The sequence below is a fragment of the Mauremys mutica genome, chromosome 1, assembly GCF_020497125.1.
Source record: "Mauremys mutica isolate MM-2020 ecotype Southern chromosome 1, ASM2049712v1, whole genome shotgun sequence".
Classification (NCBI taxonomy): domain Eukaryota; kingdom Metazoa; phylum Chordata; order Testudines; family Geoemydidae; genus Mauremys; species Mauremys mutica.
The window spans coordinates 371421690-371436487 of NC_059072.1; the positions used below are offsets into that span (position 1 = coordinate 371421690).

Consider the following 14798-nt stretch of genomic DNA (forward strand, 5'->3'; position numbering starts at 1 on the left):
CCCCCGTCACTGGCTCACGGCCCCCAGGGCTGCTCGGCTGGGTGAAGGGGAACCGGGTGGGGCAGGGCTGGGATGTGGGGGCCGGTGGGTTGTGTGGGATGGATACAGTTGGTTGTTGGGGTGGGGGAGTCTGGCAAGTGGTGGGGCTGGGAGTTGGCTCTTGGGAACGGGGGTGGGGGTCGAGATGACTTCTCTGGTGCTGTTGTGTCTCACCTGTCGTGTCTCTCCATGGTGCTGGCCCCAGGACGCTGGGCCCCTGCATTCCCAGCCCCACCACCACCTTTGGGGACCTGCGCAACGCCAAGCCGGGCCAGGGCCGCCGGCGCCGCATGCCTTCGGTCGCTCCGCCCCCAGAGCTGCAGGACTGGCTCCGCACCTTTCAGGTAGGGGACCGGCTCCTCCCCATCAGCACTGCGGGGACCCCGTCCACTGGCCCAGTGGTCCCTCCAGTGTCACGCTCTCTCTGGGCACAGACAGGGAGAGCATGTTGGGAGGGGTGACGGAGCCACGGTGGGGGGAACCCCGGGGAGGGGCGGCCGCTGGGGGGACGGAGCCGTGGGGGGGGGGGGGAACCCCGGGGAGGGGTGATAGCTGGTGGGACGGAGCCGCGGGGGGGGGAACCCCGGGGAGGGGCGATTGCTGGAGGCAAGGAGCTGCGGGGGGATCCCCGGGGAGGGGCGGCCGCTGAGGAGACGGAGACGCGGGGGGGGGGAACCCCGGGGAGGGGCGGCCGCTGAGGAGACGGAGCCGTGGTGGTGGGGGGAACCCCGGGGAGGGGCGGCCGCTGGGGGGATGGAGCCGCGGGGGGATCCCCGGGGAGGGGCGGCCGCTGAGGAGACGGAGACGCGGGGGGGGGGGAACCCCGGGGAGGGGCGGCCGCTGAGGAGACGGAGCCGTGGTGGTGGGGGGAACCCCGGGGAGGGGCGGCCGCTGGGGGGATGGAGCCGCGGGGGGATCCCCGGGGAGGGGCGGCCGCTGAGGAGACGGAGCCGCGGGGGTGGGGGGAACCCCGGGGAGGGGCAGCCAGTGGGGGGACGGAGCAACGGGGGTGGGGGGGATCCTGGAAGGTGGGGGATCAGGTTCAAAACATGAGAGAGATTTTCCAGCCTCAGCTAAAGGAAAACACAGTAACAATGGTCCCAGCTCCCTGCCAAGCTGCCCCCTCTGCCCCCTGCAGAGCCCCCCTCGCCCCCATGGTCCCTCGGTTACACTGCCTGAGTGCAAGCGAGGCCATTGGCCCCCATTCTCACTTGCCCCCTTCCCGGGGCCCTCTCAGCCTTGCCTTCCTCCTTCCCAGCTCAGGGGACATGGGGCAGGTTTACCCTCTCCCTGTCCATGGGGCAGGGCGCAACCCCCCCACCCCGCAGGCACTGGAGAGCTGGCTGAGGCAGGGGTGGGCGGGGGCGACTAAGCGGGGGGCTGGGACCCGGGCGGGGGGAGGATGCGGCTGGATGAGGCGCTGGGACTGTGGTTGAGGGGGCAGCTTGGCAGGGGGTTGGGACCTGGGGGCCGGGGGGAGGGTCTGGGCAGGGGGCTGGGACCCGGGGGGGGAGGGGTGGCTGGGCAGGAGGCTGGGACCCGGGGGGAGGGGGCGGCTGGGCAGTGGGTTGGGACCCAGGGGGTAGGGGGCGGCGGGGCAGGGGGGTGGGACCCGGGGTGGAAGGGGGCAGGAACTGTGCGAGGAGGGGCGGCTGGGCAGGGGGTTGGGACCCGGGGGGGGCGGGGGCGGCTGGGGAGGAGGCTGGGCAGGAGGCTGGGACCCGGGGGGGGGGGCGGCGGGGCAGGGGGTTGGGACCCGGGGGGGGGGAGGGGGCGGTGGGCCGGGGGCTGGGACCCCGGGGGGGTGGGGTGGCTGGGCGGGAGGGGGGGACCCGGGGGGAGGGGGCGGCTGGGCAGGGGGTTGGGACCCAGGGGGGAGGGGGCGGCTGGGCAGGGGGTTGGGACCCGGGGGGGGAGGGGGCGGCTGGGCAGGAGGCTGGGACCCGGGGGGGAGGGGGCGGCTGGGCGGGGGGCTGGGACCCGGGGGGGAGGGGGCGGCTGGGCAGGGGGCTGGGACCAGGGGGGGATGGGGCGACGGGGCTGGGGTTTGGGACCAGGGGTCGAAGGGAGCAGCACCCGTGATAGGAGGGGGCCCCGGGGCAGGGGGTTGGGACCGGGGGGGAGGGGGCGGCTGGGCAGGGGGTTGGGACCAGGGGTGGAAGGGGGCAGGAACCGTGCGAGGAGGGGCGGCTGGGCAGGGGGTTGGGACCCGGGGGGGGGAGGGGGCGGCTGGGCAGGGGGTTGGGACCCGGGGGGGAGGGAGAGGGTCTGGGCAGAGGGCTGGGATCGGGGGGGAGGGGGCAGCTGGGCAGGGGGTTGGGACCAGGGGGGAGAGGGTCTGGGCAGGTGGCCAGGACCGGGGGGGCGCAGCTGCCGGGCGCACAGGCCTGGCCACACTGTCTCTCCCGCCCAGAGGTGGAGCGGCCCGGAGAAGCTGCTGGCGCTGGACGAGCTCATCGACCGCTGCGAACCCTCCCAGATCAAGTACATGATGCAGGTGATTGAGCCGCAGTTCCAGAGAGACTTTATCTCCCTGCTGCCCAAGGAGGTGAGTGGGGCGAGGGAGGGGCCAGCCTGGGGGCAGAGCAGGGGGGCCGTGGGCCCAGTGACACCCCTGACCTGCCCCCTGTGTGCAGCTGGCGCTCTACGTCCTGTCCTTCCTGGAGCCCAGGGACCTGCTCCGCGCCGCCCAGACCTGCCGCTACTGGAGGGTCCTGGCTGAGGACAACCTGCTGTGGAGGGAGAAGTGCCGGGAGGAAGGTAGGAGCTCCGCCCCCTTCCAGGCCCCGCCTCCCGCCGAGCCACTCCCTCTCCCTGCGGGAGGCAAGGTGGGTCTGGGCCCTACAGGCTCCTGGCACCCACTCCTGCAGGAACCGCCCCCCTCCTGCTGCCTGCCCAGGCTCCCTGGTGCCCTGGTCTCCTACCTGAGAGGGCAGCACAGCCCCTGTGGAGTGCAACGCCCCTGGGAGAATGTGGCACCCCTGGGGGAGTCCTGTGCCCCTGGGAGAGTGCGGCGCCTCCGGGGGAGTCCTGCGCCCCCAGGAGAGTCCAGCGCCCCACGTCTCGCTGCCGTCCCACCACAGGCATCGAGGAGCCCCTGAACCTGCGGAAGCGGCGCCTGCTGAGTCCCGGCTTCATGTACAGCCCCTGGAAATTCGCCTTCATGCGGCAGCACAAAATCGACATGAACTGGCGCAGCGGAGAACTCAGAGCTCCCAAGGTGGGTGGGTGTAAGCCATCCCCTGCTCAGAGCCCCTGCCAGCACCACCACCACCCCCCAGTGGGCAGCATGGACCAGGATCTGAGGTGCACAGATTGGGTACGGGGAGCGAAAGCAATTCATGGCCAGGAACAACAGGGGAGAACAGAAACCTCGGCCCGTGAGTGGCTGGAGCTGGTGGCGGTTCGTGATGCTCTGTGCCATCTGTCAGCAGAGCACACTCAGTGGGGCAGTGGTCCCCAACCTTTTTCGTCTGGCAGGCGCCAGACGAAGGACCGTGGGGCGGTCAAGCATCTGCCGAAATTTGATGCTCGACTGCCGGCCAGGACGCAGGCGCATTTAGATGTCCCTGCGGGCGCCATGGCACCCGTGGGCACCATGTTGGGCACCCCTGCAGTGTGGGAAGGACTGGCAGGCGGTGGGGAATCGCCATCCCATGGGCTCAAGTATCGCGGTATCTACACAAACAACAAGGAGTCCGGTGGCACCTTAAAGACTAATAGATTTATTTGGGCATAAGCTTTCGTGCGTAAAAAAGCCACTTCTTCAGATGCACCCATGGGGTGTTCCTAGTGTGGTGCTGCCCGGCCCGGTTCAGCGTTTTCATTGTGATCTGGAAACACGTGTGAAATCACTGCCAGTAAGACGTGTGGGTGGCTGAGCTGCAGAGGCGAGCCAGGCAGTCAGGGTGACTGGCTCTCTTGGGAAGCGGGGACCGTTCAAAGGAGTTTTCATGCGGCCCAGGGAGTGCCGGCTGCCCCTACAGCCTGGGGACTGTCCTGGAAAGCAGGACCGCTCAGAGTCTAGGGAGCTCCTCGTGCGACACTGTGGGCAAATGGGGCCCTTGCACACACGCAGTGAGCCGTGCATAGGGCCAGGGAGGGATTTCCCCTGTACACGGCACTGATGACACCGACAATGACCACGGCTGGAAGCTGCAGCCAGACAAACTCATTGGAAATAAGGCCCCAGTATCCAACCCTGAGACTAACTGCCACGGGCGTGGCGGATTCCCCGTCTCTCGACGGCTCGGTGCCGGCCCAGGTCTCTCTGCAGCCAGCGCTGGACACGAGCTGTTGGGGTCAGTGCGGGGGGTCAGTGCGGGGAGGGGTTAGACACGAGCTGTCGGGGTCAATGTGGGGGGGCCGGGGGGGTGAGACACGAGCTGTCGGGGTCAGTGCGGGGGGGCCGGGGGGATGAGAGACGAGTTGTCGGGGTCAGTGGGGGGGGGGCGGAGGGGTTAGACACAAGCTGTCGGGGTCAGTGGGGGGGGGCGGAGGGGTTAGACACAAGCTGTCCGGGTCAGTGTGGGGGGGCAGTGCAGGGGGGCAGTGGGGAGGTGAGACACAAGCTGTCAGGTCAGTATGGGGGGCGGGGGGGTCAGTGGGGGGGGTTAGACCCAAGCTGTCAGGGTCAGTGCGGGAGGGGGGCGTTAGACACAAGCTGTCGGGGTCAGTGCAGGGGGGCTGGGGGGGTTAGTACGGGGGGGGCGGGGGGGTAGACACTTTGCCTCCAGGCCGAGGTCATTTCCTTTGTGGGGGGAGGTCCGTCTGGGCCGGCTCCCTCATTACCTGCTCTTCCCTCCGCAGGTCCTGAAGGGACACGACGACCACGTCATCACCTGCCTGCAGTTCTGTGGCAACCGCATTGTCAGTGGCTCCGACGACAACACGCTGAAGGTCTGGTCGGCCGTCACCGGCGAGGTGAGCCCGGCCTGGCCTGGGGGTGGCTGAGCAGCCCCCTGCTGCTGGTCCGAATGGGGCGCCTGCTCCCTCTGCAGAGGGCTGGGGGTGGCCTCGGGCTGTGGGCTCCCCCTGTGGCTCCCCTGACTCTGTCCTGCTCTCTGCAGTGTGTGCAGACCCTGGTGGGTCACACGGGGGGCGTCTGGTCCTCCCAGATGAGGGACAACATCGTCATCAGCGGCTCCACGGACCGGACGCTGAAGGTGTGGAACGCGGACACGGGCGAGTGTGTGCACACGCTGTACGGACACACGTCCACCGTGCGCTGCATGCACCTGCATGGGAGCAGGTAACCCTGGGGTGGGGGCGCAGGGCCGAGGGGCGGCTGGGTGGAGTGACCCATCCCAGGTTGGGCTGCTGGGCCTGGGGGGGCAGCGGTGAGCATGGCTGGGCTCCTGCTGCCACTCAGCGTGCCTGTGCTCCGCAGGGTGGTGAGCGGCTCGCGGGACGCCACGCTGCGCCTCTGGGACATCGAGACGGGGCAGTGTCTGCACGTGCTGATGGGGCACGTGGCCGCCGTGCGCTGCGTCCAGTACGACGGGCACAAAGTGGTGAGCGGGGCCTATGACTACACGGTGAAGGTGTGGGACCCGGAGAGCGAGAGCTGCATCCACACCCTGCAGGGCCACACCAACCGCGTCTACTCCCTGCAGGTGAGACCCTGCCCGGGCCCTGCCCCCAGGCAAGACCCTGCCCAGGCCCTGCCCCCAGGTGAGACCCCGCCCCCTGCCCAGGCCCCGCCCCTAGGTGAGACCCCGCCCCCTGCCCAGGCCCCGCCCCTAGGTGAGACCCTGCCCAGGCCCCGCCCCTAGGTGAGACCCTGCCCAGGCCCTGCCCCTAGGTGAGACCCCGCCCCCTGCCCAAGCCCCGCCCCTAGGTGAGACCCTGCCCCCTGCCCAGGCCCTGCTCCGGGTGAGACCCTGCCCCCAGGCGAGAATGCTCCCTCTCACGCCAGCTGGGTCTGCTCCCTGCAGGATGCACATGCAGGCTGTGCCACACACACACCCCCCCCCCAGCTTGCCTGCTGGAGGGGCAGCACTGGGGGCGGGCCCATGGCTGAGCCTCTCTCTCTCGGCAGTTTGACGGGACGCACATTGTGAGTGGCTCCCTGGACACGTCGATCCGGGTGTGGGACATGGAGAGCGGTAACTGCCTGCACACACTGATGGGGCACCAGTCGCTCACCAGTGGCATGGAGCTGCGGGACAACATCCTGGTCTCGGGCAATGCAGATTCTACCGTCAAGATCTGGGACATCAAGACAGGCCAGTGCTTGCAGACGCTGCAGGGTGAGTGGGGCAGGGTGGGGCGGGGGCCAGCCCTGTACTCAGCCAGCGCATGGGCGATTCTCTGCCTGGCTGCAGCTGGGACGGGGGTAGATACTGCTGGGGCGTGACTCAGACCCAGGCTGCGGGGGTGCAGTTAGGTTCACTGCATGGGCCCCCCACTAGGCGTTAATTGTGCGTTTCCCCCAGGGCCCAGCAAGCACCAGAGCGCCGTCACCTGCCTCCAGTTCAGCTCCAAGTTCGTGGTGACCAGCTCGGATGACGGCACCGTCAAGCTCTGGGACCTCAAGACGGGCGAGTTTGTGCGCAACCTGGTGGCCCTGGAGAGCGGGGGCAGCGGGGGGGTGGTGTGGCGCATTCGCGCCTCCAACACAAAGCTGGTGTGTGCTGTGGGCAGCCGCAACGGCACCGAGGAGACCAAGCTGCTGGTGCTGGACTTCGACGTTGACCTGAAATGAGCCCCAGCCAAGCCGAGATGGGATGGAGGATCCCGCAGGCCGGGCACAGCAGCTGGGCTCCGCAGGGCAGGCCCCGGAGCAGGCCTCAGCCCCTCTGCAGGGCTGTAAATACTGTCTCCAGCCTGCCTCCGCCTTATTTATATGTGCGAGAGCGCCCGGGCTGGGACTGGCAGGGAGGGTCCTGCACAGCCAGGGGCCTGGACAGAGGGAACGCAGCATGTTTTGTACACACTAATATATCAATTTATTTCTGTACCTGGGGCTGTGTGTGGGGAGCTGCACAAACCGCCGCTCCTTGAGTATCTTCCATGGAGGTGACCTCGCCCCCAAGGGGCCCATGGGGGGCCGGCTGCAGCTGCAGCCTGTTCCTTGGCAGTCCCAGAGCCGTGCTGTGTGATTCCTGCGGGTGACCCGAGCCCACGTGGGGCTGCGCGGAGTGTGGGGGCCCCTCGGTGCCAGCGCAATGGCCTGTGGCTGCCGGTCCCACACACCAGCGCTCTCCTCTCCTTATTCCAGGCCAGGCAGCGTGCTGACAATGTGCACTCGGCGGTGGGCACACAGGGCGGGGGGCATCTTGCAGGGCAGTGCCAGGTGCATCAGAGCCCGCTGGCTACTCAAGCACACAGGCTGCTGGGGCAGGCCCAGGTAGATGGGGCAGCTGTACTGCGGCAGGGAGGCGTTGGGCCTGTGAGGGTGCCAGGCCTCCCGCACGGCCTGCACCCAGACTGGGGGCAGCAGGCAGGGCTGGGCCGAGAGCGTCTCCTGGAGCAGGGCTGAGCGTGTGTCCCACAGGGCGTTGCGCAGCTCCAGGCCGGTCAGGTAGAGCCCGCTCTCGGGCGGGGAGCTGGGCGGGAGCAGGCCGGGCAGCACCTGGAAGAGCAGCGGTGGATCAGGGGCCCAAGGGGTTTTCCCAGGAGCAGCGAGCTGCCCTGTGCGCCTGAGGGGCGGCATTACCTGCTGGTCCAGGTGGTAGTGGTCCAGATCCTGCTTCTCGGCCCGGGCTGCTTCCTGGAGCAGTGCCAGCAGGAGGCGCCGTGGGTACTGGAAGGCAGAGAGGTGATAGAGCGGCACAGGCTGCCCAGCCACCGCCCCCAGGTACTCGCACAGCAGGTGGCAGCGACACTTGAGTGTCTGCAGCCAGCTGCTTGGGCCCTGGGGGCCCGTGGGTGCGTAGGGCAGCCAGGGGCGGGGGAGGCGTCCCCGCTCCAGTGCCCGCAGGATGGTGGCGCAGCGCGGGGACTGGCAGGGCCGCCCCTTCAGCTGCTCCTGAGCACAGCGCAGGTCCTGGCCCACCTGCTGCAGCAGGGCCAGGAAGCTGCCACACTCCTCCAGCAGGAAGCGAAGCAGGGGCCGGGGCTTTGGCCGTGTGCGCCCCCCTGGGAGACGCCCTCTGGCCCCCACCTCCCAGCCTCGCTGCTGCAGCGCGTCCTGCAGCGCCTGCACCACCTCCAGCCCCTGCTGCACCAGCTGCCCCGGGGCCTCTTGCGGGGTGCTCGGCCGGGGGGGTGACTGCCAGAGGTCCTGGGAGCGCAGCAGGTCTGCGAGCAGGCTCTGGCTCTGGCTCTCCAGCAGCTGCTGCTGGAGGCCCTCGGACAGCCCACAGGAGGCTGGGTCTGCTGGGCCCGGGAGCTGCTGCATGCGAGCCCGGGTGTCTGCGATCACCTCCTCCTCCGCCAGAGCTGGGGGCAGAAAGCTACAGTCAGGCACAGCCCGGGGCCGGTGTCCCTGCACCCCGGGGGGCACTTCCTTACCCGGGTCGGCGTCTGTGATGAGGGCGGTGAGGAGAGTCTTCACCCCCCGGGGGGGCAGCAGGTGTGAGGCGCTGCCTAAGCACTGCTGGCTCAAGCTCTGCACAGCCCCTGCGTCCCCAGCATCCAGGATGTAGCCGCCGTAGAGAATCGACCCTGAAACAGCAAGGAACTGTCACGGGCCTGAGCTCCGGGCCATTGCGGGCTGAGCCTCCAGCCAGGGGCTGGGCGAGGGCAGGGGTGGGTGCAGCTTCTGCCCCAAGTGTTTCTGGGAGGCAGGATGGGCTCTGGCCACCTCCCTACCTGCCAGCTCCTGCATGGCCTCCTCAGGGTTGGCCACCACCTTCGCCAGCCGTTCCTGCAGCCTCAGGCCCGTGAACAGCTCCGCCTCGCTCCTAGGGGAACAGCAGCGGGCGCTGAGCCCCTTGGGCAGCGGGGGAAAGGCAGGCGCCAGGAGCCGGGGCGGGGTCGGCCTGGCCTCACTCACCAGGGGTAGAGCCGGGCCTGGGCCAGGCGGCCATAGTGCTGGCGGTGCAGCAGCACAGCGTGCAGCACCAGCAGGGCCAGCCCTCGCTCCGGCAGGGCAGCGTCCCACGCCGGCTGGCCCAGCAGCTGGCTGTAGCTGCGCAGCAGGATGCTCTTCAGCTCCTGGGGCATCTCGCAGAACAGCGTCACGGCATGACGGTGCACAGGGCCTGCGGGGACAGAGGGGGGTCACTCCGCCGCTGCCCCCAGCCTGGGTCACGGGCACGCAGCCCCCCCATGATGCCCCTTAGGGGCTAACGGCTGTGCCCTGCTGCCCAGAGCACACCCAGCACTCCCCACACCCGCAGCCCGTGGGGCAGGCTTGGGGGGCTTGGGCTTAGCCTCACCCCCCGCCCCCGGTGCGCTCCACCCTGTGGGGAAGGGGCCCCATGTGCCGGAGGAGGCCCGGCCCGGCCCGGTCTGGCAGACGCAGTACGGTACCAACACACCTGGCACAGGCCCTGTGGCACCAGCTGCAGCGATGAGCCAGAGGCGGAACTTGGGGTGGATCTCATCCCCTTTCACATCTGCCAGCTGCGGCACGGGGGCCTTCCCCCCCCCTGCAGTAAGAGACCAAGACACAGAAATCCTCACACCGCAGGTGGGGGGTGGGCAGGGCATGGGGGAGAGTCTGCTCACACAAGGGAGATGGGGCAGGCCTGGGAGGCGGCTGGAGGGAGCTGTGGGGGTGGGAGGGGCAGCCGTGAGGGGCTGGGATTGGGGGGGGGTGCAGGCCCAGGAGGCAGCTGGGGGGGCAGCCGTGAGGGGCAGGTATGGGGGGGGGTGCAGGCCTGGGAGGCGACTGGAGGGAGCTGTGGGGGTGGGAGGGGCAGCCGTGAGGGGCAGGTATGGGGGCGTACAGGCCTGGGAGGCGGCTGCAGGGGGGCAGCCGTGAAGTGCAGGCAGGCAGGCGACTCCCCGGAGCAGCTGGGCGCAGGGGGAGGCCGTGGTGGGACACCATTTGGGGTTGCATGGGGGGGGCAAGGGTCTCTCACCTTCAGGGGGGCTCTGGAGTTTGCTAAGCTGCGCGAGCACCTCTGGGTGCCAGCGCTCCTGGAGGTGGCAGTTGTTGAGCACCAGCCAATGGCCCTGCTTGGGGCAGGTGCTGAGGGCTTCGCCCACGTGGCGCATGCAACCTGGGGAGCCCAAGGAGACGACGACGACGCCCCCCTGCAGAAGAAGCGGGTTTCACCGGCCTGGCCTCAGGGCCCTGCCCCCCGGCTCCCCACAGGGCAGCACCACTGGCCAGGCCCTGGGAGGTGTCAGGCCTGCTTGGGTCAGTTGCCCAGCAAGGCCAAGCCCAGCACCCATAGCTGTTCTCTGCCTGCCGCGCCCCCCCCTGATCTTGCTGCCTCCCGGGCCACGCCTGCACACGTACCACCCTCCCCCCACAGTGCCCCGCCCGGCAGGGGCTGGCCTTACGCAGTGCCGTTGCTGGGCCATCTGCCGGATCCAGTGCAGCGGGTGTGTGGCCGCGCCAGGCGAGCCCCAGGGTGGGGTGAGGAAGAGCAGGGGCAGGCGGGCTTGGCTGCAGGTGTAGATGGTGGCGGCGCTGTAGCTGGCGTCCTCGGCGATAGGACGGCCGAGCAGGCAGGTGGAGAGATCGTGGAGGGTGCTGCACAGCTTCTCGGGGCGGAAGATGCGCCACAGCACGGCGCGCTGGAAGAGACTGAGGTGGGCGTGGCTGGGGCTCAGGGCAGGGCCCACCACCGTGGCGGGCAGGCGAAAGTACTCCTGCCACTGGGCAGCCTGCTCGGCCAGGGAGGCCCGCAGGCCCTGGAAGCCAGGCAGGCACTCCAGCAGCCCGCACTCGCGCCAGGCTGCTGCGCGCACCCAGCCCGGCCTTGCCGCCTGGGCTGGCTGCAGCAGCTGCTCCGCTGCAGGTGCCTGCAGCCCCTGGCAGAAGGCCAGCCAGTCCAGCGGGCTGAGCTGGCCGGCCAGGCGGAGGGGCGCCAGGGCCCCCAGGAAGCTGAGGAGCAGGTTGTGCGGCTCCTGCAGGCGGGGCTGAGCGTGGGCCAGCAGCTGGCGGGATAGGCCCTTGCTGAGCTCCACCAGCCGGGCCGCCAGCGCCTCCTGCTTGCTGGCGTCGGTGCGCTTGGTGGCGAGCAGGGCCCTGCGGGCGACGGCCAGGCAGCTCGCCGTGGAGTACTGGTACTGGGGGTGCAGCCGGCACACCTGCTGCAGAGCCTGGTGCAGCGCCGCCCCCAGGCGCGCCACCTGCCGGTACTGGGCCTGCACGGCCAGGTGGGGCTGGCGCAGGGAGAGCAGGTGCTGGTGGCTGGCGCGCAGGCCCTCAAGCTGGGCTTGCAGCAGCTGCACAAGGGGCAGGAACTCCTCCTCCACCTCCAGCAGGGGGCGCGACGGCTGCGAAATCAGCTCCAGCAACTCCTCCTGCATGGGCGGTGGGGGCAGGGTCGGTGGGTCACAGCGAGTCAGGGGGCTCAGGTGTCATGGAGCGTAGTGGGGGGTAAGGTGTCATTGGGGGTTAAGGTGTCGGGGGGGCTCAGGTGTCACGGGGGGGCAGGCCGAGTGTCAGCCAGGGAGTGATGCCTGTGTGGATAAGAACAAGCTGAGACTCCTGGCTCCTCCTCCCGCAGTGGCGGGGTGGGCAGGGGCAGGTGGGGCTGGGGCTGGGGCTGTCCCGCGGTGCCCCAGCACACGCCAGGCAGGCCTGGCGGAGAGGAGGGTGAGGCGTGAGCCGGCCCCAGGAGGGAGCCATTCTCCGTGCTGGGGCAGTGGCGCCGTCTCACCTCCGTGTCCTCCAGCTTGTCCTCCAGCTGCAGGATGCTCAGCTGCAGCATGCGCCAATGGGTCTGGGCCTCCCGTCTCTCGGCATGCAGCACCTCCTCCAGCAGCAGATCCTCCAGCGCTGACTGGCTGAGGCTCAAGTCAATCACAGTCAGGCCCTTCAGGAGCGCGTGGTCCATCTCTGCAGAGAAACAAGCCCAGGGCAGGCAGTGAGGGCACAGGGGGCCTGGGACAGTGGGGCAGAGGCTCAAGGAGCAGCCCCACACCTCTCACTGATGGCCCAGGGGGCTGCCGTGGGCTGAGCCGGCATGTCACAGCTGGGGAATGCTGGGCCTTGGGGGACGAGGAGGAGCAGGGGCAGGGCCCTGGGGTGAGGGGGGCCTAAGGCCCCCCCAGTCCCCCTCCCCCACTGGGAAGAGGCTGGCACTGCTAGCAGGGGCATCAGCTCCCCCACCATGCCTGTCCGAGGCTACTATGCCCATGTTAAGAAGTGGGGGGGCCCTGGCTCCCCTGTTCTGGCACCCCTGAGCCTCTGGGGCGTGGAGGGCCCAACTGCTCTTTGTACCCAGTGCCCCATAAATCTTAATCCGTCTCTGCTGAGGAACAGCCTGAGGGACCAAGGACTCAGACAGACGCCAGCCGTGCGCACCCAAACGTTTGTCCCATAGCGACATCCGGGGGGCAGTGCTGCCAGCCCAGGGTCCGACCCCGTCCGAGCCTTCCCACCAGTCGCCAATATTACAGTGAGCCTGATGCAGAGGGGACGGAGGTGGGGGGCGTGGCTGCACGTGTGCATTGTACTCTGAGTACCTCCCAAGTCGTGTCAGCTGGAGGTGGGTCTGGGAGCCCCTCTAAACAAGGCCTGCAGGCCTGCTCGCCCAGACCCAGCCCTGCTCTGGAGGCCAGGGAGAGAGACAGCCAGGGTGACCGTATGACCCGGAGCCCACGTAGCAGCCCTGTGAATGTCACTGATGGAACCAGATCCCAAAGCCGCCCAGAGTGGGGAGGGCAAGTGGAGCAATTTGCCCCGGGCCCCGCAAGCCCTGGCCCGGCAGTGGTCCAGGTCTTCGTCGGCATTTCGGCAGCGGGGGGCCCTTCAGTGCTGCCAAAGACGTGGAGCGACTGAAGAGCCCCCCGCTGCCAAAATGCCGCTGAAGACCCGGACTGCCGCCCGGTGAATACAAGCGACGCAGCTCCCCCACTTTGCCCCAGGCCCCCTGAATCCTCTGGGTGGCCCTGCCGGACCCAGGAAAGCTGCCGCTGCTGCTGCTGCTTGTGCCCATGGAGAACATGGAATGATGCTCAAAGAGAGTATTAGCAACGGGGGCGAATGCCTGAAGAAATCCCAGGGATGTCACAGCTTTTCCTTTCATTCTTTCAGCCAAGGCACTAGCTGTGGTGATAACTGAAACGCTAGCGCCCTGCTCATTGAGGGCTTGCAGCTTTCCCACAGCCGTGCCAGGGGGAGGTTTGGGAAGAAAGGCGGCAGACAGATCCTTGTAGAAAACTACGGGGAGCGTCGGCCAGACAGGCCTGAGGCGCTGCTGCCCACCTCACAGAAGTGATAGCTATTAAAACGCTAGCTGCACTGAGAGATGAACCAACGAGCAGGTGGCCAGGGGGCAAAAGGAGGTCCTGGCGATGGACCTTCAATAGGAGGGAAAAGTCTGTCCAGACCTTTCAGAAACCTGGATGTCCCCACAGCCCTGCCCTCTGTAGGGAGTTGAAATGCTGAGATAGCAGCCAGGTGAACGCTTAGTGAACTCATGCATAGGAGCCTGTGAAGAGAGATCCCTTTGCTGGGCCCATGGACAGAGCCTCTCCCAAGCAGGCCTGGTAGAGGACACATTGAACCACAGCAGAGCAGGCAGATATTGATGATCTAACCCTTGAGCAGCAAGGAGAGGGCTGGTCTGTGGAGTCTGGCCATAGTCCTGCAATAAAAACGGCACAATCTTGTGTGAGTTTGGCAGCCATTCTGGGCACCATAGAGATGGGTGGGAGCATAAAGCAGTTTGACCTCCAAAGACAATAGGAAGGCATTTGTCCCCAAACCTAGTGTGAGACCTCCCTTCAGAGAAGACTGAGGCCACTTTTTGTTCTGTTGGCTGGCGAAGAGGTCCAGCTCTGGCACCCCTGATAATCTGAAAAAAGAACTTCACTCCCTCATAGCTGAGGGACCGTTTCTGATCTCTTCTGAACGACCTGCTGAGGCAGTCCGCCAGGGCGTGCCGAGGCCCTCAAAGGGGGATTCTGTTCTTGATGCAGCGATTCCAGAGGGCCAACACCTCTTGGTGTGAGGGGTCTGCCCTGGCCCCTCCCTGCCTGGGAGATAAAACATCACCACAATGTCGTCTGCAAGCATTTGTATGGAGCAACATGCGCAGTGAGGGAGATCCCTTGAATGGTGAGACAGCCTGAAGTGCCCTGCCCAGCAGGTGCAGGTCCTAAGCCAGTGGTTCCAAAAGGTGCACACGATACGCATCTGTGACTCGGCCCAGAAAAGGTAGAATTGACGCAAACAGGAGTGCTGTGTGCACATTGGCAGGGCTCATCCACCTGTTCAGGGAGGACAGAAGGGCCACGCATACGCGCCAGCATGTCCACGGACATCAGTCACAGCTGCATGACTCGGGATGTCTGGCATGGGGAGTTACAGATGTGCAAACTGCCGTGAGTCCTGTGGAGAGAACGCGGTATCTCTGCAGGGGCGGCGGGTGAGACTAGCCCCCCAAAGACTTCAGGGCTGCCCTGAAAGCGCTAGGAGTTTGCAGAGCCGGATCTGGACCTTCCAAAGGCAGGTCCTCTGTTGTTCGTTGCACTTCAGCCAGGATGCCCCAAGCTTGCAGCAATGCAGCACGATGCAGAATAACGGCCATGGCCATCACCTGAGCTGCTGAGTCCACCTCATCCAAAGCAGCATGCGGAGAGGAGCAGGCAGGCAGACAGCTCTCATGTCCTGCAAGTTCTTAGGGTGTAGGAGACAAGTCTCTGATTCAGAAAGTTGAGGAAACAACTAGGGAGGCATCCAT

General features: G+C 67.5%; 2 protein-coding genes across 17 annotated transcripts in view; one reads left to right on the forward strand and one right to left on the reverse strand.

Annotated features, from left to right (window-relative positions):
- Positions 1–7000, forward strand: part of LOC123363115 (F-box/WD repeat-containing protein 7-like) — a 9212-nt gene extending 2212 nt beyond the window's left edge. Inside the window, exons 2-10 of the mRNA XM_045003917.1 lie at positions 245–383; positions 2453–2587; positions 2676–2799; positions 3123–3259; positions 4849–4962; positions 5109–5290; positions 5429–5654; positions 6080–6290; positions 6477–7000. Coding sequence (XP_044859852.1) covers positions 245–383; positions 2453–2587; positions 2676–2799; positions 3123–3259; positions 4849–4962; positions 5109–5290; positions 5429–5654; positions 6080–6290; positions 6477–6745 — 1537 coding nt within the window. The 3' untranslated portion in view covers positions 6746–7000. The remainder of the gene's footprint in view (positions 1–244; positions 384–2452; positions 2588–2675; positions 2800–3122; positions 3260–4848; positions 4963–5108; positions 5291–5428; positions 5655–6079; positions 6291–6476) is intronic.
- The window catches only part of DNHD1 (dynein heavy chain domain 1), a 200898-nt gene continuing 193099 nt past the window's right edge, over positions 7000–14798 (reverse strand). For 11 of the 16 annotated variants that reach the window (XM_045025296.1, XM_045025318.1, XM_045025311.1 and 8 more), the window contains 8 exons: positions 11769–11947; positions 10441–11409; positions 10014–10188; positions 9468–9578; positions 8981–9188; positions 8797–8888; positions 8497–8649; positions 7000–8424 (listed from right to left, as the gene is read on the reverse strand). In XM_045025296.1, coding sequence (XP_044881231.1) covers positions 7253–8424; positions 8497–8649; positions 8797–8888; positions 8981–9188; positions 9468–9578; positions 10014–10188; positions 10441–11409; positions 11769–11947 — 3059 coding nt within the window. In that variant the 3' untranslated portion in view covers positions 7000–7252. Of the gene's footprint in view, positions 8425–8496; positions 8650–8796; positions 8889–8980; positions 9189–9463; positions 9579–10013; positions 10189–10440; positions 11410–11768; positions 11948–14798 lie in introns of those variants that run through there. The other 5 variants (XM_045025378.1, XM_045025341.1, XM_045025368.1 and 2 more) reach the window with 5 other exon arrangements.